This window comes from Henckelia pumila, chromosome 3, assembly GCF_033568475.1.
Source record: "Henckelia pumila isolate YLH828 chromosome 3, ASM3356847v2, whole genome shotgun sequence".
In the NCBI taxonomy this organism is placed as follows: domain Eukaryota; kingdom Viridiplantae; phylum Streptophyta; class Magnoliopsida; order Lamiales; family Gesneriaceae; genus Henckelia; species Henckelia pumila.
Genome location: NC_133122.1, coordinates 158,555,499 through 158,580,679, shown reverse-complemented (window position 1 = coordinate 158,580,679; position 25,181 = coordinate 158,555,499). Strand labels below are relative to the sequence as shown.

The window sequence follows — 25,181 nt, the reverse complement described above, 5'->3', positions numbered from 1 at the left end:
TTAATAACGATCAGGAGTATGATAATTCGAAATTTTAAATCCTGGCCTATTGGGTTATATGGTTTACGTTTCTTCTTTATTCATTTGAGTGCAATCTGGATATATCAATTTAATTCCGATTCAAACCCTTTTTTTTTTTTTTTGGCTTAAAAATGGTGTATGCAATTTTGGTGTATGACAGTTAAATTAGATAATAAGAAATTCCTACTTTCGATGTGTATATAACAATAAAAAAAGGTTAAGTAAGCAAACCCGACGCCAAATTCGCATCATCATACCAGATATCACTGATTAGCAAGAGTAGTAAGCACAGATACTTGAACAATTGTTTTGTTCTCCTACAAACACAATAGTACTAGTCTGCGCTCCCAGGCTTGATGTGTGATGCATCATTGGCTAAAAGTTAGCAACTACAAATGGTATTTTTCCTATACGAAGTGAACTCGAAGCATCGACTCACGAACTATTCTTCTCACACAATTAATGTATCCTTCCTTCGCTTCTACACGCGGGGCAGTGAGACCCTGGAATGGTTGTTCTTATACTGATAAAACGAAACAAGTCTAACTGATGCCAACTCATTTAAATAACTCGTACCTTAGACCAAAAGTATTTTTTGGCTATAAACCGGTAATGTACAAGCTAGCAGCAAAGACGATGTCCCTCTTAATTGCATTGGAAGCTGTTTCCATTTTCTTGTGAAGTGCAGAATTACCCATAATTGCTGCAGCATTTCTGAATTCACGGCACGTTTCATCCAATCTAAGAATAGTCCTAACTATCATGCCTTCAGGAACATCGGTGAGTTCACAGATATCAGCAAATGGAGTTCCCTGCCAACGGTTCAGAAATGGAGTGGTCTCAAAATTAAGCTAATCGAAGTGACTGAAATAATTTGTGCTGAAACCGCTTATCCAAAAGCTTGTGCTCCTGGAAGGTGGTACAATCAATAGGTTTCATATTTTAACATTCAAGGCTTGCACATGTAAGTTCGTTGGATAGCAGGCAACAAAGCCCTACCAAGACCAACTTAATGAATAAACGAGGCTTTGCAATCGAGGAGTCTTGCACCTTTTCTCCTGGCTCGATACCGTCTTGTAACCAATTGTTCCAAAAGCTCGAGATCATAGGAAGAGCGTAATCAATATGATAATAAATGCAAAAAAAAATTACCTTTGCCCACTCATAGACAACTTCGACTAGACCAAACTTGAGATTCTCTCGGGCATATTCCTGGGGATCGACTTGTAGTTTGAATTTTGATTGAAGCTCCCCAAGACTTGTTGCCATATCATACAATCTGAAAGTACAGGAACCTTGAGATAAAGCATGTAAGAATTGTCTATGTATCTAAAAATATTTCTTTTAATAGGAATGCAAATAGGAGCCATTAGACATTATGCTTATAGACAAGGAACCACAGCCAACCAAACAAGAAGAATAACATGGTTTTACAAACTTCAGTGAAATGATAGAAATTATTCTAGTTCTGTGGTCATTTTTACACAACTCGATCAACATGAAGAATCCTTTAAACATACTTCAAATGGCTAGGTTCTGTAAGCTAGAATTTAAATCCCTAAGAATCTAAATTTTTTGAACAAACACCAGAAATGTCTTCCCAGAAGGATCTATGATAACAAATATTGTATGGTATACATGGTTCAACTGAGATGACAAATGGATTGCCTTAAATGTACACACAGGACAGTTTCATTGCAACACATGTTTCTAATTTGAGCAGCACTGCATGAATTCCATCGCGCAATCATTAATAAAGTAATAGAGTAAATACGATATATATATATAGCCCATAAGCATATGAAAATGCTAATTGCAAGAATATCAGCAAATGTCAGCTGACGCGTGATCTAAAACTGGGAAGTCACCAGTCTTCACAACAAAGTATGTATCTCGTGGAAGTGGCTGAAAAATCATCAAACCTCTTTTTAGCTTCAGAGAGCTTCAGAGTAAGACTAGGTTCGGATGTGTTCTTTTGCTGGAATACAAAAGCCGACATTATAGCCACAGCTTCTTCTGGTTCCAGGCCATCTAGTTGATTTTCAAACAAGAACTCTGTACATATCAACTCCTCCCCAGAATTCATTTCACAAGCAACACGACCTTTAATTTGCACTACAAGATCAGCGTCAATGCATCCAATTTCCTTCAAAACATCAATCTGAATTGGGCAAACTATGATGTCAAATAGGATAATAGAGGCTTCAGCAAATCCTAAATCAAACACCCTTATTAATGTAATTGTTTCTAAAATAAAGGTTGCAATTGGCCATCGAAAATGAAACCACGTACCCGGCCCTGAAAATCAGGCATCTGTTGAAGAGCTTCATCTGACATCTGAAACTTAAGAGCATTCACCTCCTCCTTGTGTCGCTTCATTTCTCTAGCCATCTTAATGTTTTCATCCAGTTTGACACAACCATGACACTTACTTTGTGCCATCTTCTGCAACAGGATATTCCATTTGTAGTAAGCCTCAACAATATCAAGGTCTTTCAATTTCAGATCTGGCAAAGATTTTCCAGCACAGGTCAAGCACAATATCACTCTATCAAAGCTTACAAGAATAAAAAGAGAACATGGCAGCTCAAATGGACCTACCCTGAGATGTGTTTATATCAGTAAAGCCCTATTTTTAAGAGAGATGTTTTATGTGTTATCAATATGACTGCACCCAAAAATCACGCGGATTCAAAAGAGAGATTTAAGATTTACTTAACAGTTATATTTGCGCGTAAGGTTGGCCATTAAAATATGTTCCTGCTCCTTGTTAGTAGCACCCCAAAAACATAATATAATCCACATGTTTACATGTTATAACAAAAACATAATTCCATTTTTATTGGCTGAAATGAGGTTTTATGAAGATCAATATTCCATATTTTCCATGGATCAATTTAAAACTAGGGCTACAAGCGAAATTTTCTGTTATTAAGTCGTAATTTTGAATCTATATTTTTTCTTATTTACTTCAAGTCAAATTTTGGATATGCAGATAGTAGGCTGATATTCATCCAATTCTACCCAAAGTTTATTTGATGGGGAATATCAATACAAATGGGAAGTTCTTTAATCTAGAGACAGATACTTGAAACTAGAACGCTTGATGGAATCAATCAGCAAGTAATTCCCTAGCCAATTCCTTCTTATCACATGCTCCTTAACGAATTCAAAAGGCAGTACATTTGAACATCAGTGTCCATTTAAATTTCTCATGCGCCACAGTTGGAGAAAACATGTCATGTAACTGAAATATACAAAGTACTCATGCAACAAAAACATGCTCACCAGATCAAATATACTACACAACTTTAATTTTCATTGTACATAAAAATTCACCATCCAAATTATTTTACATCATTACTTGACAGAACACGGATGTATGAATGGGGGCATAAATATGGTTGGACATGTTATAAAGCCAATTTGCTGTTTTCCTTGACAATTGCTACAATCAAGCTTTTGCAAACGCTGCTCACTCTAAACTGGCACCCAAGGTGAACTAAAAAAGTAACAAAGGATAAAGGATTGCCTAATGCAATTTGGAAAAGATTAATAATCAAGCTGGGAATGGAAGACAATAGACATCAACTCACAAACTTGGGGTAGATTCTTAAGAAATCTGTGATATCAGAAGCTTGGAGACCACAACATATTATATTTAGGAAGCTAAAAATTATGCGAGAGTTGTAGTCTTTTGAATACTTGTGAGTCTGAATATGATTTACCTCTTGTATGTTATTCACACATTTTTTTCCTACAAAATAACAAGATAAGAATTTTTACAGTATCGGTCTTATTATAGTATGATTATTATGATACTTTGACCTCATTTCAGTTTATTATCATTGATATTGATTAAATATTTTTGAATTAGTCCCTAGCTACTATCCTTTTAAAATAATATTGGAAGTTCTATTGCAAGTTTAAGAATAGCATTGTCATAGAGAGGAACACCTTTGGATCTGAAAGACTAAACGGAAAGGAAGACAACTATCAGCAACGAAACAGACATATGAGTGTGTTAACAGTGGATAACCAAATCATGAGCATTCTTATTAAAAAGGAAAAACAGAAACAAAAAGATAAACAGGAGAAATGGTATCAGAATATCCCCAAAAATATTTGGGATACATACAGTTAAGATCAATTAAAACCTTAATTATACTTCTCAGTGACGAGAACAGTTTATCAAAACAATATTCTGTAATTACAGGCCAATTAATTTTGCATTGTATATTAGTTTCTTCATTTTTGGTTGGAAAAACAGGAAAGAAGAAAAGATTTTTCAAACCGTGAAGCATATAAACATAATACACCTGTATTGATATATCTAACTTTGCTTTTATTATTAAATAAGTTCCGCTCCTTATTTATTTCTCTTTCATAAAAACCCGCGAAGCGATTTCCAAAAATTTTAAGGTCTTCAAGACTACTAGACCATAGCTTTAAATGTTGTCTTAACGGTATAAAATAAAAACAGTAGGCAGAAGTTTCGGCCTCAAAGCAATTAGCACATAGGTCAAAATCTAAACAATGTAGAATTTTCCTAGGAGTGCAGAACTTGGACGTGATACAATTTGGTAATACTTTTTCTTCTTTTCTATTAATTTTTTAAAACTTAAAGTCTATTATTCAACTGCCATTTAGCTTTTTTTCTTTTTGATGATTGGCAGAAACACATTCTAAAATCCAAACTTATATTTTAGAATCAATTGCCATATCAGAACATCCAGCGGTCTTTGAAATGGTTGTATTGCATAGCAGCCAGGCAGCCAGGAATAATGTCCCAAGGATACTTAGATATCAAAGGACATCTAAACCACAGTACCGAAGTATCAGTTACAGTGTTGCCACTATGGTCAAAGAAATTGAGTTTATTACTGGTGACCAATCAACTATAGGTGCAAGTGTAAAGTAGCTGTAAGGAAGTACCTTTCACTGGATCTAAAGCTGGTGGGTATTTATTTCCATCTGATTTCAATGTCAAAAGCTGCTGTACTGCTTTAGAATAGGCACCAACACTCACATCTTCCAGAAGCCCAACTTGGTCGATAATTATTTTGCGACTGCATATGGATAAAATCTCATTATTCTCAACTCCTCTAACCTCATAATTCACCCCAGCAGTGAGACCATGGTGAGGTAGTTTCAAATTGACGACACCAGATCCTTTACGAGATGATGCTGAAGAGTAATAATCGTCTCCCAAACCACGTTTTGATTTTGGCACTAATATTTGGAAATCAACTTGTTCTTTCGCTCCACTACTTGATGGAGTTTGGAATCCCAGAGGTAATTCAGGCGTCAACACTAAGACTATGTATTGTTTATAATTGGCTGAAGGTGCTTTGATGACAACACCTAGTAAATGATCTTGGGCCTGCCAGTACAGAACAGAAGACCAAAAATAAGAGTTGTTTTTTTTCGAAAGGAAAATAAAAGTGGTTTTAAACATTATTATATTTTATGCAAACATGTGAAAAACTGTGGTAACATGAATTTATCTGCATTGGTAGACCACAAAATTCCTCTGATGATGTGTCTCAACATTGAAACAAAAATTATTATCATCTTAAATGAGAATAAATGAATTCATTCAAGCATTTCAACTAATCCATATATAAGAATTTGGAAGTGATTGCTATAATAGGTATTCTTATGCATTGTAAATTCATCAAAGCGGTTACCCTTCGTGAAGGGAAAATTAAATTACAGGTTAATTTCTCTAATTTGTCTTCAAAGTATGATACATGCAAATTTTAGGATATTAGAACATACCAATTGTGATTTCACCAATACCACCCTTCCCGGAGTTAAATGTTGTTGAGAAGCTGGTGACTGCATGACTGCCTCCGCTATATGATTGCCATACCTCTCAGCCTCCGAATACAACTCATAATAATCCTCTATCCCAGGTTCACCTTTAATGCATCTGCATTTCCATAAAATGCTTCATCAACTCATAGCTCAACGATCGAGCTAGGAATTTCGGTTGGCTATTTAGAAGTACTTTGGTTGAAAAGAAAATAGGGTGAAATATATTTAGTTGTGACGTGTAGGGTAATGATTTGTCAATTCTGAGCAGCAGATATTAATGCTTATTATTAGTTTAATTTAGCTCAAGGGCCCCGGAGATATATGACATTGAGGGGTAGTGAAACCAAAGAAATAGGGAAGGGGGCAGTGAAGTGGAGTAAAGGTCTGTTGCCAAGTAGCAAGATGAGAATTGGTGAAAGAAAAGCAGAAAGCGAGGGAGAAACTCGATTGAAATAAAGCGTACTACAAAATATTACTTTTATATATATTACAAAAAAAATACAAAGAGAGAAGGGCCAAGAAGATCAGAAGCTGAGTAAAAAACTGAGCCCAGGTTAAAAAAAAAAAATTTGATGAAATTCTACTTTCCCCACCAATAATAAACTCAGTATGCAGGCAATTTCATTAATGATCACATCCTGTAGTGGACGAAAATATCGAAAGTAATAGATAATTCATGCACGTGAAGTTCATAGCCAAGGATAGAATCTTAGTTATCATTTTTCATAGGACTCTAGCTGTTTATGTTCTAGTTAGTAGTACTTATTTTTAAGTAAAAAGAATTATCTCATCGAGATAAATGATAATCATAGGATTTAGTTTAGGATTTGATTTATTTTTATCTTTTGGATTTTGCATGTTTCCTTATATTTATAGGAGCAAGCTTCAATTCAATCATTTACTCAAAATTTTGTGTTCCTAAGAGATCCAAGGTTCTCTCCCAACGAGCCTTGAAACTAGGAAATCGAGAGGTTCTCTCTCACGAACCTCAAATTTAAATCATTAAGACTCTTATCGATCAACCAGTAAGTCATCCCATACCACGGTCCATAACTCAGGACCATAACACATCCACTCATTAAAAAATCTTAACGCAACGCGCTTTTCACGCCAGGTTAATTGCAATAAACAATAAGGCGCAAATTGAACATCAATTACAGCAGATATCCATTTTCCAATAAACCACAAAGTTAAAGAATATTACAAATATGCCTTCAAATTAAATTTTTTAGAGTTTTCATGTCGGAATCAATCTCCTGCCACCTGGAGTTTTAACATGACATAGACTTTCATTTGATTGTTCTCTCCATCTTAGTCAGAAAATAGCACAGTATCATGTTATAAAAAAATAAATTAAAAAATATATATATAGCACAGTATCTCAACTAGACAACCAGTGTTCCATAAACCAGAAAACATGATGCACCAAATACCAAACTTTCTCAAGTGCGGCATAAATATGTTGAGATAATTATAAGATACAAGTAGTCCTGCCAATATTGTGGGATCGACAAGTCCCAACATTTCTTATGCAATATTCCTCAATCTAACATAGTGCGTAATACAGAAAAATATCAAACATCCGAAGTTTGTGAAGTAATTATAAAATACAAGTAGTCCTGCCAATTTTGTGGAGAGCAAGAAGTTCCATTATTCCATATGTTGTATCCCACAATCAAGATAGTGCGTAATAGATAAAAATATTGAACATTTAGCATGAAAACAACTTAATTTATGTGTTGCTTGGCATTCTATTGACGATGGTGATGCTGGTCAGAATCTTAGTTCAGCCCCTCATATAATTAATGTGATGCAGATTTTGACGTGGTAATATCTAAATATCTCTGTAATCTGTATCTGGCCTTCAAACTTTTAAGGAATCTAAATAAAGAAGAATGTACAGATGCCGACTACAGCTGATCTTCTCTGAAATGGTGTTTGCATATTAGCTGGAGAATGACTACTCTCTTGCAAGCATAGGAAGAAAGCTTTTATTCCTGGTACAGCCTCGAGTAGAAGTATAGTAATATAGGATATTGTTCATGTGATCAAGATGAATAACAAGATACAAAGCAGTACTCATGCACTCAAATGGTCAATTTGATGCCCCAGTGAGACAGTTGTAAAGCTTGCCAAAATTACAAAGTGGAGTGTGATATTCACAGTAAATCCCAATTTCTTCAACATGAGAGAAACAAAATGAGAAACGAGACACAAGGTAATGAAGAAGAACTTTATCGGAGAGTGAAATTCCGAGAATATCCACATGATAGCATGAGATGTTGAATAGAAGATATTTAAGAACTGGAGGAAAAATTTAATGGTTCCACATTTTCTATAATGTTCAAGTAGCCACAAAAGCATTTGTATCATCCCCAGGATCAAATTAGCAAGCAATTAGTAAAGAATATGAAATGATGCCTGGCTTTTTAGGAGAAATGAATAATAATCCACTGAAACCCAGAGGATTTTAATGCACGTGTTTTAATCAAATAACCCTTTTGAAGTCATCCACTGATTTGATTTATTCAATTATTCAATCTAAGATGTTATTAAAATGCAGTTGTAATCCAGATCACTAAAACCAGAAACAGGGGGCATGAATAACAACTATTATGAGTGCCATAATGCATCGTGGTAAAAATACTTGAAACAAAAACAAAATAGTAATAAATATTTAATTCAGTAAAATCCATCCCAATTCACAATTTTTATGTTGATTATGATTATTTTACTCCTAAAACTTTATAGTTTATTACACGATTTTTAGCACATAAAAACACAGAATACTCTGTATTGACAAAGATCTTTGCATAATAATGTCATCTTTTCAATGGTTCAAATTGAAACGTGTACAATATTTCAACCAAACCAACACTAAAGTCATGCTTGAGAGAGTGGACGCAGCCCTAGATGACGGGATTTCAATTAGTTTTAATGATAGTGAGTGGTGGCACATTTCAACCAGTGTGCTTTAGTACAATTACAGAAACAATCCCACTAATGGAAGAGTCTGAACGACCACAAAGAAACATGCATTTGATTCTCAAGAAAACACTGTTATTAAAACCTAATTTTATCAGAACAAGATAAGCTCATAGAGGAGCAATCAATAATATACTGTACTTTGAACTGCAACATAGGTATATTAACATGCTTACTCGATTATTTTTGTAGGTTGAGCAAGCTTTCGCATTAGAAGTTGCTGTTTCTCTGGAAGATTCTTCTGAGTATGAAATTCAGCAAAACTTCTTTTAAGCATGTCTTCCACCTGCAGTGATGTATTGCAACATGCACAGAAAGAACTGTGAAAAACAGCATGGTTCAAATAATACAGTAAGGCACCGTTCTTTTCACTGTATTACTAATATATGTATAAGTTATCCCATCCGATCTCACGTTCTTCTCATCATATTATTTATCCATATATTAATTATTTATTTTACATCAATCAAATCATTAATTATTTATGTCACATTAATCAAATCATTGGATTCAAATTACTATATTACCCTTTATAAATAATATAAATTTTATTTTATATATTATTAAAAGGACAAAATAGTCATTTAATATTTTTATATAAAATTTAATCAATCAAATCAAATAAACCATAATCTATCAATCAAATCCAATATTATTTTAACTATCATTTCTTATTTATTTTTATTACATTATACTACTTATCTATATACTACTTATACCATACCTCAAACCAAACGGTGTCTAAGCTAACATCACAAACAATAGATAGCAGCAGAGAATAAGTTCCTCCATTTTGATCATTTTCGACATGGTTCACCTAACTAAACCAGCTACCAACACCTTCGTTTACCTATCTGTTTCTACTAAAACAAAATCCCCTGAAGTAAAAAAAAATTCATTAAGCGCAACCATATTTTCATACACTATGCACTCATGTTCAAAAGACTTTCTTCTATCAAGTCAAAGCACAATATACCTTCAACTCTTCAACACGTAGAAGATGCAAGATCATAATATATGTCAATCGAAACTGAGATTCAAGCCTAGTTGCACTCCCAACTAAAACATGTTTTAAATCCTTCTCTTCAGGAATATCATCACGACACATCACAACTACTGTACCAATTTTATCAAGTCCTCTCCTACCAGCCCGACCAGCCATCTGAGTATATTCTCCGGGAAGTAACTGTCGAAATTCCCTGCCATCGAATTTCCTTAAAGAATCAAAAACAACCTGCCAAAACAAAAGAGAGAGTCACCAACAATACTGAGAAAAGGATGAATTCTTGTTCAACCTTTGTTTCTTGATACAAAATCGATTGACAGATATTGAGCAAAAATGAAGCGCTTAATCTGTTAGGAATATCTTTTATTGAGCAAAAACAGGGCCTCAAATTTATGTCAACACCTCACAACTAATTTAAGCCAGATATCAAGCAAAAATGGGGCCTCAAAGAACATAGGGCCTTCATTATTCAAATAGCGTGTAACAATTACCAATCCCAGCTGAGGGAGTCAAACATGAATGTACGTAAACTAGATGTGAAAGCAGAAAGGACACCTGTAAAGCATCAATACGTTCCAGCATAACTTAACAGGGATTGTGCTTATGTTTCAAATGATAACATACATAGGAAGAAAGAAAAGGAAAAAAAAAATCATGCGAAGGAGTGGAATTAAATGAAGCAACAATACCAGGTTTAAAGAAAGATGGAGAGTACAGCCAAAAAATTTCAAGGGATTTTAATTATCAGTTGTGGTATATATCATCAATGGCATCACCAATGGCAAAGTTTCCATTTCTTTAAAGCTACTGAAAATAATCAAAATCACAACGTCAAATAAGTGGGAACAGAAATTCGGTTAAAAGGAGATAAAATAAAAGTTAATAGGAAATAAACACCATCATATACTACATGTTCAGCATCATTCATTGTAACCCAATTCAAAGTAAGCCAACACATTACCGTCCTTGCAGGGGCGTTAACTCCCATTGCAAATGTCTCTGTTGAAAACAAAACCTGCAGATAACGCCAATCAAGAAACATTGGAAGACCAAAGAAAATAGATCATGCATGCCAGTATGACTTGATAAGTGTCATGCATATATGCATGTTTAAATGTTGAAAAGTTTTTAAAAAAATCACATCAAAAACACCAATGAAAGTTACTTTTTTCAAATCAAAAAAATCTACTACAAACTAACGACTGGCAAACCCACTTGATTTAGCAGTTTTCGCTAATGAACGCTTTATTTTCTTTCGATAGATTCGATTGAAGTTACTTGGGACAAGATAAAGTTGAGCGGATCATCTTGGTTACACAATATAAAAGAATTTCAACCTTTTGCGATTTCAGATTTGTATAGGGATTGGAGCTTAGCTTTGAGCTAAATTTACTTGAACTTCTTTTGAGGATTAGTGGATCACTGGTCCACAATTTGTACTTTAATTATCTTAATTATTAATAATATTTATGTTTCTGATCAAAAAAAAAAAAAAAAATGATAGTAAATTGCATTACAAGGATAAAAAAGAGATGATTACTTTGCCAGAATGATAAAATGATAAGAAATGACAATTTCAACACTGATATTTATCTCATTTACTCTCCCTTTACTAAATTATTACATGGATACAAATGAAGTTTTAACTTTTACTTTGACGGACGGTACAAAGAACTCTTACATCCAGAAGTTTGCTTCCAGCAACTTTACCTTGATAACACCACGACAGAATAGCATTTCAACTACTTCTTTCACAATTGGGAGAAGTCCAGCATGGTGTACACCAATTCCTCTTCGAAGAAGGCCTTGAACTCTGACAACCTGAAAATACACATAGTAACACTTCGGCATCCCCAAAGGAGACGTTAATAAAATTTGAATACAACACCTGTGGTAGATTTCTATCTGATCCTTTGAGCCTTGAAAATGCTTTGTCACAAAAGATCCGAATTTCACTTTTCTCTGAGCTAGTCGTGAGGTCCGTCCCAGTCAAGTTATCCGCTGATTTATCGCATCGGTTCTTTGAAAAGCAAAATATAACCACCTGCAGAAACAGATCAACTAGGTAAGCAAATCTTAATTTTCAACAAGAGCAGAACACTTTCTAGCAATCATCTATCTCCAAAAGTTAAAACATTGAACATCAGTAGTTGCACTGAATTTCATGGAAACAGTAAAAGTCCTTATTCACAAATGTCGTGATTTCAATGGCAGAGATAAGCATCACAATAAAAAAAAGTATTGAAAAATTGCAACTGCTCACATAATTTTGCTATATGTAGTTTGTATCACATGCAAATAATATCTGCACTGGTATGAACTAACATACATATGAAATAACTTTTCTTACATACAGGCAAGAGGAATTTTTTGGCTAGCTGATTAATAAGTGACAACCATATGGAAGCTTCTGATCTCCTCAACCCCCAACTGTTGCTAGCATTGTTTTGATAACCCCATCCAGCTCCAGAGTTCACCAAATTCTGAGATCCAGAATGTTTGGCCTGTTTTGCATTAAAAGAACTTTCACGTTTCTGATTCCTGGCCCTTTCATTGGCAGGTAAAGGCCCAGATCCTGCACCACTTGTAATTGCGGCTGAATTTTTCTTTTTGTAAACATCTTTGGCAGCTTTTAACCCCTGAGGGATGATCTTCTCATTTTCACAAATTTTATAGAACTCTCCAGAATAGAAAAGACAGTGCTCCAGAGGGACTGGTCGTTTAATGGTCCTGTTCAAAGCAGAACCAAAGCCAAAAAAATCCCACCCGTAAAACTAAGGTACAAATACATATTGCCTTTAAGAAAATTATAAAGTGACACCATAGTGGTTTCTTTCAAGTTGAGACTACTGACCCAGTAACACGAATTTGCTTTTGCTTCGTCCGACCAATCCAATCGGCAAACTCAAATGTGTTGGGCACCTAGAGAAATGAAAAAACTAGACTTGTCACTGGAGAAAGCAACCACCCCTATACAACCTCGTGATCTCAGGATAAAAGGAATTGGATCTTCAACATGAATGAAAGTACAAAAATGGGAAACTAATGAACAAAATTATGGCTAAACTAGTTGGCTCAGATATCATGGAAATGACTCACAACTTCCCATCAATATCCTGGGTCTAATGATGAGATACAAGACAAGTTTACAAGCTAATTATAGGTATGTAGGCAGCATCAACTTTTTAAAAATTAAAAAGAAAACAAGCTTTTTATTTATCATAGGGAAAGCTTAGGGATGAAGTCCTTGTACTCTCTCTTTTAACATGCAACTACAACCTCTTGCCCATTGTTTGAATAAATTATATCTTTGGGATCACGATCTTGGAATCTAAATTCGATACAAGAATTTCACGCTTCTTGAAATGATTATCTAGAAAAATTTTATTTTACTTAGCGGAGGTAAAAAATCTTCTATTTACTTCAGATGAGAAGATATCATGATATAATGAGACACGGATCAATGAATATAAAAGGTTTGTATTGTTATGGTCAGCAAAAGAAGTATGCATCCAGAACAGAACACATACAGTGGCTGAGAGCAGTACGAAATTGATATTCCTCGGAAGCATGATAATAACTTCCTCCCAAACCACCCCTCTTTCAATGTCGTTAACATAATGCACTTCATCGAATATAACCTGTCATTCCACAAATAATCAGAATTGGAAAACAATATTACAAGAATGTAAAAAGGTGTGAGAGTAACAACTTTTGGGCAGGTAATGCAAAGTCAAGTACCACACAATAAGTGTCATAAAAAAACACCTTACCCATTCTATGTCGCGTATTATATCAGCACCCCTATAGAGCATGGATCTCAATATCTCAGTGGTCATAATGAGACAAGTAGCATCCGGCCTCAAGCTAACATCACCGGTAAGCAGACCAACATCAAATTTTCCACAAAAATCTCTGTACTTCTGATTGCTAATGGTTTTAATTGGAGCCGTGTATACAGCTCTTGTGCAATGCTGCATTTTTACAAAGCTTTAAAATAAACTACAATCCATAAGCACAATAGACCACATAATAAGAAGATATGAAAGAAAGTTTTTTCAAGGGGTTAAAATAGAATTCATAGCTAGAAGATTCTCCTCCTAAATCCACGAGCACAGACATCAGAAATCAGGACATACTTTCGATGCTAGAGCAAAAGCGTATTCAGCAACAACTGTCTTGCCAGCCGACGTATGGGCAGCCACAAAAACAGAATCCCCCCTTTCAAGATAATATATGGCCTGTACATAACATGAGACACTAAATTCAGTATGTAGTCAGCCCATTCATGAAAATCAAAACCCAGAAAACCAATTCAGCGATGAAGGGCATCATAATTGAAATATGATTTTCCAGGGTAAAAACCGAGTCCTCCAATGATTTCTGAAACTCGAGAAACAGAAATCAATGCAGTAACCAGATTCCAAAAATTTTATGTGGCAATTTAATTCTTTCCCTTGTCATTTTTATATTGGTGTGTATATTATACATATATAATCAATACAAATCCATATTTAATATCCATACATACATCCATTACATATGAACGGTGAACCTATATCAACACGTGTACGAGTTTAAATGGCATGCAGTATTTCATAAACAAAATATTGGTTATTCGCTTACTAATATTTTTGAGCGGTATTAACAGATTTTTTATTTTTTATTTTTTTATAAGAAACGTAAAATATTATATAATTAAAATAGGGTTGATTACAAAGGTGAACCAGTGGTCCACAACTAGCACTAATCTACTACGAGAAAAACAAACTACTTCAATACTAGACTCCAATCTCTATACAAATCTGAAAGCGCAAAGGATCGGAATTCTGTTAAATTATGTATCCAAGCTGCAACTGTTAACTTAATTATCCCAAATTTCTCCAAACGAAACTTCTTTGTCTTCGAAGATCCTGCTATTCCTTTCCATCCAAACTGACAAACAAATGCAGTGGGTTATAGCTGCCCACAGAATTCTCCCCTTTCTTCCCCGTGAGTCCCCCAAATCTGCCTTGAACGATATTAACAGATATAATTTCATAGTTAAACTTTTCTAAAATTATACTGTTATTATGGATACATAGATGTGTAAATTTTTTATGTAAACTAATTATTATTCTCATTAATTTCAACCACAATTCCTTACTATCTAATACAACCATAAATGATATTTAAAGATTATAATCGTATTGAATATTGATTCACAATACCACTCATTCGCTATTGACTGCTGTGAACAATAGATCTAAATAGTTAATTTATTCAATTATTCTTTACCACATATAATGATGTGAATTTACTATTAATAGTCCATAATTATTTATAATAAACCATAATAAGTTATATATAATAACTAAAAAACTTAACAAATTTGTACGGTTTACCTAAATATAGGTTCCACCCTAACCATGTGTATGCCTACAAGACACTTAAAATTAAGGTCCTCTCCAAAGATTACAATGCTTAGAAACAGATATTGAATAATCAGATATCTCACAATCAGATAATCAATCCCATAGTAATTAAAAGGGCTCTCAAGTGTCCCGGGCTTTGAGTGCAAAGCGAGGAGTGCGCTTTAAAAAAACAAAGCGCAATAAATAAAATATTATATAAAAAATAAAAATAAAATCAAAAATTTTCAAATATGAAACATGAGATATCAAATATTGAAATCATCTTCATCTTCCAAATATCAAATATTAAAATGTGAGGGCAAAAGGCAGAGGCAACTTGATGTTAGGGTTTCCTCAACTTCTTTTAAAATTTACCATAGGAGAAATCTCACTTTTAAAGGGTGATTTCTCCAGTGCCAGAATTATTTTTTAAAAAATGGAAGTCGTGTGTTTGGTGCGCGCTTGGGCACGTGCTTCATGTGCTTTTGGCAACTGTAGATAATCCCCGACTAAGATATGATTCCGTGAGAAAGAAATGAAACCAGCAAAAGAAACCATCCCTAGTTCCTTTTACCTGGAAAACCTAAAATTAGTAAACGATAATCCATGCTTCCATGCTTTCAATAAAGAAGTATGTTGCTTGTCCCCGCTTAACTCACTATCCCCCCTCACAAAAATGACAGTTGAAAATACTTAAAACTTCAATTAGTTCCATGTTATCAGGACTCCAACACGAATAACAAAATCATTACTAAAATAAATTTGTCAAATATAACATACAACAATAATTTAACAATGTCTACCTCCTTTTGGAAAGAATCGAGTTCAAATGGAAATTTAAGTGCCATATCAGGAACAAGTTCTTCAAATCGTTCGACAATTTCTTCACTTCCCCCAAGAAGAGCCCATGCCTATTTATAAAACAGAGAGAATGTTTCATAAATCGTGAAATAAAATAAACAGGAAAGAGTTTGAGAATACAATCAGATATTCAAGCATTCCATATTTTATGAAATCATCACCTCTTTTGATTGCTGCCCACCGATATTTGTATCTCCATCTAATCTTGACTTTAATTCTTTCGATTCACTAGACAAGATTTCATCAAGAAGAGAGGATGGTTTCTTTATCACATTATCAGCAACATTTAGATCATTTATCTTAGTTGAGTCTTTTATCTCAGGTGGATCTTTTATCTCGGTTGGATCTTTTATCTTGGTTGCTATTTGACTAGGTTCGTCAACAGACTCCACCGGAGTTTCGAACTGGCGCGTATGACCTATATAGTAGCTTCACAATTAGCCTTATATAAACCCAAAAAACAATAAGGAAAGAAAGAAACCATATAATGCGAGACTAATGACAAATATTAAATTCACCAGCACAAAACACTTTCAAATAATCAAATTAATTTCAATGTTGAATTTTCATCTAATCTGTAGTTATAAAAGATACACAAGAACCAAAATCCTAAGAGCAAGATATGTTTCTCATCGAAACATTACCGTTAAAGAATAGTACTTCAGAATCTAGATGTGAAAAAAAAAACTTGATCAACTAGCAGTCAATATCAATTTTACAAATCATTGAACATACAAACCAATATTAATTAATTTCAAGCAAATACAAGTAACAATCCCATCGCATTTCACCTCGAATTTACAGTCCTTGCATTCTCCAGAAAGAAATTTCTATGCATGGCAAAGGGGTTCACAAAGCAACCATTGCTGGTCAAGAAGCCAGAATGAATTGCATGTAAAATAAGACTGTAATACGTTATACCTTCATTACAATTTCCAAATGCGCCAAAGAGCAAGTTCCAAATACAACTTGCACAATCAAACTATTTCACAAGTCACACTGAAAATGAGATTTAAAGTGATTTTATTGAAAAAGATATTGTTGACTTAATGAACCTTCAAGGTAAGCCACAAAATTGTAGCACCTTGCTGCACCGCATATGTTTGTTTAATGTTTGGTGCTTTAAAAACCATGATCTTCTCAGATACATATGTCACGTACTCAAGAGTCAAGAATGTGAGTAAACCACATGAGAACTTGTACTTGAAATCATGCGTATGAACGGATAAGGCACATGCCAATCTAAGTAAAAGGCACATGCCAATCAAAGCATAAATAGTCGAGATATTAATTAAAAATATCCTATCAAGTTTGGAAGATAATATATTTTTACTCAGTTAAACTTAGTTCGGGCATAAATAGTCGAGATATTAATTAAAAATATCCTATCAAGTTTGGAAGATAATATATTTTTACTCAGTTAAACTTAGTTCGGATAGACATTATTAGAATTTGAAGTTTTACGTTGATTTACATTGCTACATATTAAGATACTTTAGTACATATGGAAATATCTTTATCGTTTAAAGATTAATAGCATATTTGATGGCACTACTTTGGACGGTGGCGATTCATTGTATTTGCTGGCATGTTTGGCTAGAGACGAACAAGAGAATTTTGTAAGATAAAGCGGAATCGGGAGTTAAGTGTTGGGCAAAAATCAAATTGTTGGCTTCTACGTGGATTAGGAATCATAAAGAGTTTGCTATGTTCTCGATTCTAGATTTAGTCACAGATTGAAGCGTTATATTTTATTGATATTTAGTGGGTACTAAAGGCTCCATCTGCGGATAACTCATCCGCCTTTTGTAATTATGATATGATCCTCTTTATATATATATAATATGTCTCGTTTCTTATCAAAAAAAAAAAAATTAATAGCATTCAATACTTTACACTTCTTCAAATCGTCCATTTTCCACGGTAAAAATAAGAAAATATGGGCAAGTGAATATTATGTGTGTTCTTGTTCATGAAATGACTAAGATACTGGCATTTATTGACCAAAACACCTGAGTTTACAAGAAAAAAACCTCATATAAAACTTAAACATGATTTTTCAGATCATAATTTCAATTAGAACTAATTAAATCACAATAATAAATTTTCGTAATTAGAATGATATACTTTCCTAGACTTTACCCAAGGTTTAAGCATTGACCATTAGACACTTCAAGTTCTGACAGAGACAAGAAAACACGAAAGATGACTTTGTTTTTATGCAATTACTTTGTGAAAAATGCATGGATAGCTGACCAACCTCATCCAGATATTCCACCAACTTAAGGTTGCTGCTAAATCTTTTCCTTAAAAAGAAATTCAATACATAACATTACTTTTATTCAACATAGGCTTAAAAGGCTAAGCAAAGCTCCGTGTTGCTAGGTCCTGGAAACAACAAAGAAAGCAAGACTGCGCTCTCCCAAGAATTGGTCTTATATGCGACTCGTTTTGTATGATTGTCATTTCTCCCCACTAACTGGCATTTTATGATGTTCATCTTTTTTAACTTTTTTGATAGGAAACGAAATATATTCATAAAGATATAAAGGTAAATAATTACAAAAAGTCAACCAAAGGTCCACACAAAAAGAGATAAAAGCCAGAGTCAAGTCAGCATGATAGAAGACTCCAATCCCTATATAATTTGTAACCGAAAAATCTATTAACTCAGTCTTCGAAATCCAAAACCGAATCATAAATTTGATCTTGTCCCAACAATTGCCAGCTAGTTCTTCCTCATTATTGAAAATTCTCATATTTCTCTCCAACCAAACCATCCAACATATACAATGAAGTAACACGACCCAAAAGTTTCTACCCCCCCTGCCCATATAACGTCCAAAATTTGCTTCAAATAAATCCCGAACTGATCTAGGGGATTCCCATACCAAGCCCAATTCGGGCACAGTGAACAAGAGGGATACCTATTTTGCATCATCTCACAAGTCGGTAGTTTTCCAAGCACAACAGTCCACGAGAACACTTGAACCTTAGACGAGAATGGCACTTTCCAAATAATAGGATAAAGAGAAAATACCAATATGAAGATAGACAGATGATGTGCCATGACAAGATATGTCAATCATCATGACCAAGCTCAAGGATCACAGAATTACAAAGAGATTGGCATGACGGACTTAACAACTAAGACAGCAGCCATGATCTAGCGTCTGTTGGTTGCCCATCTTGAATTTTGTGGAAGGCAGGTGGTCACATGAAGAGACCACCTGAGATGCATATATTAAACCAACCACCATAAATGTCTAAATCAAGCTTAAAACCAAGAGCCTGAATATAAACGCTCTACAACACGAGGCTCAACTCTCTAACAAAACCAAGAAACAATGTATCACATAAATGAAAAAAAATCATATCTGAAAAAAATATTGTTCTCTATCACAGTATGAATATGAAGATAGACAGATGGGGTACCTTCAATGTTCTAAAAATTGGCCTAGGCGCCAGCCGACCGCACCGAAAAAAGTGCTTGTCGCCTAGACGGGCTCTAGGCAGCCCTAGGAGGAAATGAAATTTTTTTTTGAGCTTTTAAATCATAAGCTCAATAAAAAACTGACGAAAATTTTATTCACCCTTCCATGAAAACCCTTTCAACGCCGTTTCCAAAGAGAAGAGAAAAAAATATGGAGAATAATAAGTAGAGAAATTTATGGAGAAGAAGTAGAGTAAATTTGTGAAATTTCATTGGTTATGTAATTTTAAACTCATTTTAAATTTGATGTTATCATGTTGGAGTTATAATATGTGATTTATTATGTTATACCGTGGAATCCGCCTAGCGGCACCTAAGCCCCGCCTAGCAGCCTAGCGCCCTATTAGCACCTAGTGAATTTTAGAACCTTGGGTACCATGACAAGATATGTCAAGCGTCATGACTAAGCTCAATGAGCACAGAATTACAAAGAGATTGGCATGAGGGACGGAACAACTAAGACAGCACCCATGATCTAGTGTCTGCTGGTTGCCCAACTTGAAGTTTGTTTAAGGCAGGTGGTCTGATGAAAAGATTTACTAATTTTTCTCTCAAAGTTATTGAATCATAGTTAACAAATCAACACTTTTGGTGTCTGGTGGTGAATGATATTTGGCAGCAGCAGCACCATGGCTTACGGTTTAGCTCTATCGTTTTTTAGAAGCCTACGAGCAATTGGAAAATGTCAAATGAGTAAATTTAGGGAAGTGCATGCTATCATATTTCCTACATTTGTAGATGACAAAGATGCTAGCCTTTTTACAAGTTGAAATACCGAAATCTACAAGGAAACAAAATCTAATCTCCCAATGTATTTAGAAAGATCCAAAATCAAGTGTGAAATCGGGAGAAATTTATGTATTTTCTATCGTCATTTATGCCAACTAATGACACGACAAAAGTTATGCCTCCTCAAAGCTCACGCAAGCTAGTGTGCATTTTCCTTGCTTTAATTCTTCTTAAACATGACTAAGAATATCCAGTTATTTCGTATAATGAAATTTAAAAAGATGGACCCGGAATTGCACAGAGATAAAGATAAGAACCTGATGTTTATAGGTGAGGATAGAAACTAAATGAGGTGCAGTGCAGAAAGGTGTGAATCACTAGTTAAAATCATTCCTAAAATAGAATAAATTTGGAGCCAAAAATTATGCAAAGCCTGTTGAGGGAGAAACATTACTACAAGCACCGTAAACACCCATCCCTCTTCCTGATTTCCCTCCCTTATCTCCTAAATTCTATAATTACCATTCAGACGTAAACTCTTTAGTCATTATTAAATTAAACATAAACAAATTAAAAAGGCAAGAACAAAAGCTGAATGACCACCTTTAGCATTTTAGATCTTTAGTTCATAGTTCATAGTTCATACAATTTTCATGGGCTTCCGAGAATATTTTTGACCAGAATATTACGTAACATAAAACATCAGTTAAAAATTTCTTGCACTAGGTAGGCAATAATATGATAGCTGGTAACATCTCCATGAATAATTTCATAACCATTCAAACTTTTTTTATGCATGCTGCAATCAACTATGTTCAATGTCTAACCACCCAAATGCTAGAACAGATGTTAGCTAATTCCATCAAATAAACCAGAAAGGAACTCCCAGCTTAGCCTCTGGATAACTTTCAGGCATTGTCTATGCATACACTTATTATTGTAAATAGTACCATAATGACTACTAAGGATACACACCATCTCCAACGTACTCAAAGACATCCTCTTCCCAAGCTCTCTTGAATAAGTCATCAAACTGCAATGACAGCTCATTCTGCATTTTATACAAACAAATTAACATTCACAAAAACAAGAAACATGTGAAGCGCAATTGCTTTGAAGATATAGAAAGAGCATGCATGCATGTTTATGTGAGAACATAGTGTTAATTGACTTAATACAGAAGAAATAAAAGTACTATAACTGACCAGCTTTACAGCTGGCATGCTCTTGTCCCCATTTGTATTTTTGTCAACATTCCAAGTGCAAGAATGCTCCTTCAAAAGTTTAGGAATAATATTGTTGTGAGAAAATCATGGACAATAAAGAAATTTTTAGTACCTTGACTAATTATATGTTCTTTCATTACTGAATTAAGCACTACCTACCTTGAGATGACCTAGATTCAGTCCCTCTTTAAAGCCTGGGGGAAGTACTTGTCCAGTGCCCCCATTAAGAAGCTCTTGTGCCCATTCACCATTGTAACAACCATCTGGAAGAATTTTCCCCAAAGAATCAACATCATCCAGTCCACCTGGGCGAAAAGGACGACTACTGATACTTCCCCTAACAAAATCCTTAGCAGGTCCAACGATTCGCGGCAAAGAACCAGAGTTATCAGCTCCTGCTGTCAATTCCAATATATCCACCTGGCACAGTTAAAAATAATAACTCGAGATAGACAAGGAAACATTGTCGCCAAATATTGGTTACCATTCAAATTCTACAAAACCTGTGGAGAAACTTGAACCACACGTGACACATGCTTCAACAGATAAACATCTTTCACATCATCGACAAAAAAAAGCTCTTTATGATTTTGAAAGTTTAAAACTCACTGGTGATAAATAGAACTATCAGAGCAGATGTAGTTTCTATTTATAAAGATACTTTTTTTGCAGAGAAAAAATAGAACGTCACCAATGTCTCTTTAGAAACTTCTGTAGCCAAATAATGGTGAGACGTATGGAGCACCACCTCCTCCATTTGGTATTAAAACCATAGAGCGCACCAAGGCCCAAAGGTCTTACGGATCCTAGGCATAAGGCAAGGAACAAGCCTTACTAAAGTGAAGCTCTATAAGGAATATACACTACAGAACCCAATATGAACTTTGGAAGGTAAAAACTGACAAAAAAACGAGTAGTCATTGGTCCAGAAGCAAAATATTACTATATTGTGCATCTTATTTTAAATTTACTGTCTTTACATTTCCGTCATGATTAAAAAATGGCTATGAACATTTAAAATGCACAAAAGGTTGGCTTCATTGTCAAGATGCAAACTTAACCGAAGGCTTGCACCTTAACTCATCCAAGGTTTAAGCCTCCTTGAACCTTGATCCTGGTCGCTACTCGCTCGCTTTTTGCCTTTTAATAACTATGCACTCTCAATTATGATCTCATCACCTAATAATCTAATCATTTAACCCTGCTGGGACCGTGTTATATGCCTTTGTATTTTAAAGGCAATGTTTAAGCTGGGGAGGTCTAAATTGGATTTTTTAAGGGACAACTCAGCGTTGCAGAACCAGCAGTTTTTCCATTCATGCAAGTAATGGATTTGATTCCTTTTACACACTACAGACCAGCACTTTGCAAGTTTACGCCAGTCCAAGGATTCAAACTCCAAAATTTCGAGTCACAGATATATTTCTGACTTGGGTAAATGATAAATAAAAGCCAATATTTTGTACCTCAACCGACTCTGGCTCCCATCTATCCATCTCCCCGAGTCTTTTGCGCCTAGAAGGCATTTCCCATAATGGAACAACAAAGGAGCGCGGCAGAGATGGCTCCAACTGAATTTTGGCCCTCTCAAACCAGTCAAATTCCCATTGCTTTCCGGAATTTTGGGGGCAAAAAATATGTTCATCCAACCTGGGCTCCAAATATTTCTCCTTTACATACTCTTTTACCGATTCAGGTGTTTCCCTAGGGAAAGCCGGTGGCTGCCCCCAAAAAATGCAAACACAAAATGCCAAATAAGTTGTTAGAATATCGATTGGAAGGAAATGATGCATACAATAGCTCCATCTCAAAAAGAAAATAACAAATTGAAAATTCACGCTGCGTTCACGATTCATTAAAACTATTTTTCACAAATCAATAAAACTTAAAACCAGAAACATGTAAATCGCAAGTAAAATAATACTGACGAGAATAAAATCTGGAATGGAATGGAGTGGATTTTGGCGTTCCACCGGTGGGAGAGGTTCAATCCTGAGGTGGCCGCTATGACCCGTGAATCCCACGCGGAAGGATAAACCATCTGCGGCGGGCACCCGATCCATTTCGCCACTCAATTCGATGTGAGTGAAGAAGAAGAAGAAGAAACTAAACTGTAAAACCACTTACAAAACCCCTGCTTTGCTTTCTTCACATTACACTATCGTTGTATATAATTAATTAATGAGTATGGACATAGGTTATTCAAGTTGGTGAAGTTGGTGAATTTTTGGTAAGGGCAAGAGTTTGATTCTTCTACCAATATTTTTTGCTGTGTGGTTTACCTAACTAGGTATGCAGGCTATTGCGTTAGTTCGAACGTTTACACAAAGAGTGCATCGAACGGGTTCTCACGTCACAAAAAAAATTAATTAATGAGTATGAACAATATAATATATTTATCAATCTTTTAGAAAACTGTATTATTATTTTAATTAAGATTTTTGTTGCATTTTTTAAAAAAAAATTTGTGGAAAAATATGTCCACTTTAATTATATATCTACAAGAAAATAAAAAATAAATTATTTTGGTATTTCAATATTTTTGAAAACTGGATTCTTATCTAATATGCACACACTTTGTCAATTTTAACCTTATCATATTAATTAATTTTACAAAAATATTCTCACAGATTTTATCAAGTGTGTACAAACCAATGACAAAGTTGAAAATACACAATGAAAAACTTTGGCATTAGTTCACAATTTGATAATTGGTATTGATTGATTATTTAAGAAAATAAAATATAAAAAATACTTGCTCAATATCTTAAAGACAATTGTAATAAGTATCATAAATTTTTCAGCTATTTCTTTGTTGTGTGAAAAATCTATTTCTTCAATATTTTCTATAGCATATGAAAAACCAAGTAAAACATCATAGTTACAAAAACTGAAATGATTTAAAACAACAATAAAATTAAATTATATTTATAGAAAAAACTAGCTCACTGAAAAAAACTGTTTCGACAATCATGTATGAACTTTTCAAATTAGTAAATGACTTGAATTCATACATACACGATGAAAATGTTTCATCAAATATTTGGAAAACTTGAGTTATTACAACGAAATTGATACCAATTAAATTCTCTCTTTGAGTATAGACTTAACTATCTCCATCATTACTACATGCATTGTAGTGTCATGAATCCGTGAACTCTAGAAAAATAAAAAACAAAGAGTTAGAATAATTTTCACAAAATCCTCCAGAAACTCATCGGAAAGTACCTCTGCAAGAAGTCCCTATTGATAGTCCAAAGAATGAAGCAGAAGTTGAGCTGACTTCAAGAAGATCAACGTGTTGAAACTGAACTGGTCTCCCCAAAGGATGTTATTCTTCGACTTATAGATCAGTAAAAAAATCTTGAGACCGAACAAGAACAAACAGAGCAAGCCAGACATCCGAAAGAGTTAATGGTTGTTGAACTGAATCAATGCAGATTGAAGCTCCTCAAACAGAGACACTTTGAAAGTCTCTCTTCAAGAAGAATAGGTTCAAGCTGCAGGCAAATCTTCTATAGTTCAAATAACTCCGGAAGCCAATCTCCTTATCTCTGCACTGGGAAAGCTAACGGAGACTATCATCAATTTTTAGACTAACAAGGTGATTTCTGCTCTTGATGCGGACCAGTTCATGAAGCAACTAC

General features: G+C 34.5%; 1 protein-coding gene across 3 annotated transcripts; it reads right to left on the bottom strand.

The window, feature by feature from the left end:
• Window positions 1–210: 210 nt before the first annotated feature.
• LOC140886515 (DExH-box ATP-dependent RNA helicase DExH11) lies at window positions 211–23,678 on the bottom strand. Of its 3 annotated transcripts, none has more exons than XM_073293114.1 (24): window positions 23,001–23,136; window positions 22,226–22,340; window positions 21,694–21,954; window positions 21,514–21,582; window positions 21,284–21,359; window positions 16,248–16,504; window positions 16,029–16,136; window positions 13,972–14,073; window positions 13,606–13,806; window positions 13,363–13,473; window positions 12,687–12,754; window positions 12,187–12,562; window positions 11,721–11,876; window positions 11,543–11,653; window positions 10,794–10,847; window positions 9,803–10,060; window positions 9,003–9,112; window positions 5,803–5,956; window positions 4,957–5,404; window positions 2,314–2,528; window positions 1,944–2,182; window positions 1,174–1,300; window positions 598–833; window positions 211–524 (listed from the first exon to the last, which is right to left on the bottom strand). In XM_073293114.1, the coding sequence occupies exons 2-23, from the start codon at window positions 22,289–22,291 to the stop codon at window positions 621–623; spliced, it is 3,780 nt and encodes a 1,259-aa protein (XP_073149215.1). In that variant the 5' UTR covers window positions 22,292–22,340; window positions 23,001–23,136; the 3' UTR covers window positions 211–524; window positions 598–620. The 3 variants fall into 3 exon arrangements, with proteins under 3 accessions (XP_073149215.1, XP_073149214.1, XP_073149217.1); XM_073293113.1 differs by lacking the exon at window positions 22,226–22,340 and adding an exon at window positions 23,463–23,678 and having other exon boundaries at window positions 212–524; window positions 23,001–23,255; XM_073293116.1 differs by lacking the exons at window positions 211–524; window positions 598–833; window positions 1,174–1,300; window positions 1,944–2,182; window positions 22,226–22,340 and adding an exon at window positions 23,463–23,678 and having other exon boundaries at window positions 2,320–2,466; window positions 23,001–23,255.
• Between the last annotated feature and the right edge of the window lie 1,503 nt (window positions 23,679–25,181).

What these genes read in the sequence shown, in the direction of transcription:
- LOC140886515 (XM_073293113.1), bottom strand. Translation starts at nt 23,597, where the DNA reads ATGGATCGGGTGCCCGCCGCAGATGGTTTATCCTTCCGCGTGGGATTC. An exon ending in TCGATTCTTTCCAAAAGGAG is followed by an intron (nt 14,074 to 16,028) that starts GTAGACATTGTT and finishes TGTTATGTACAG; the next exon opens with GCCATATATTATCTTGAAAG. An exon ending in CCAAAAAATTCCTCTTGCCT is followed by an intron (nt 11,877 to 12,186) that starts GTATGTAAGAAA and finishes CTGTTTCTGCAG; the next exon opens with GTGGTTATATTTTGCTTTTC.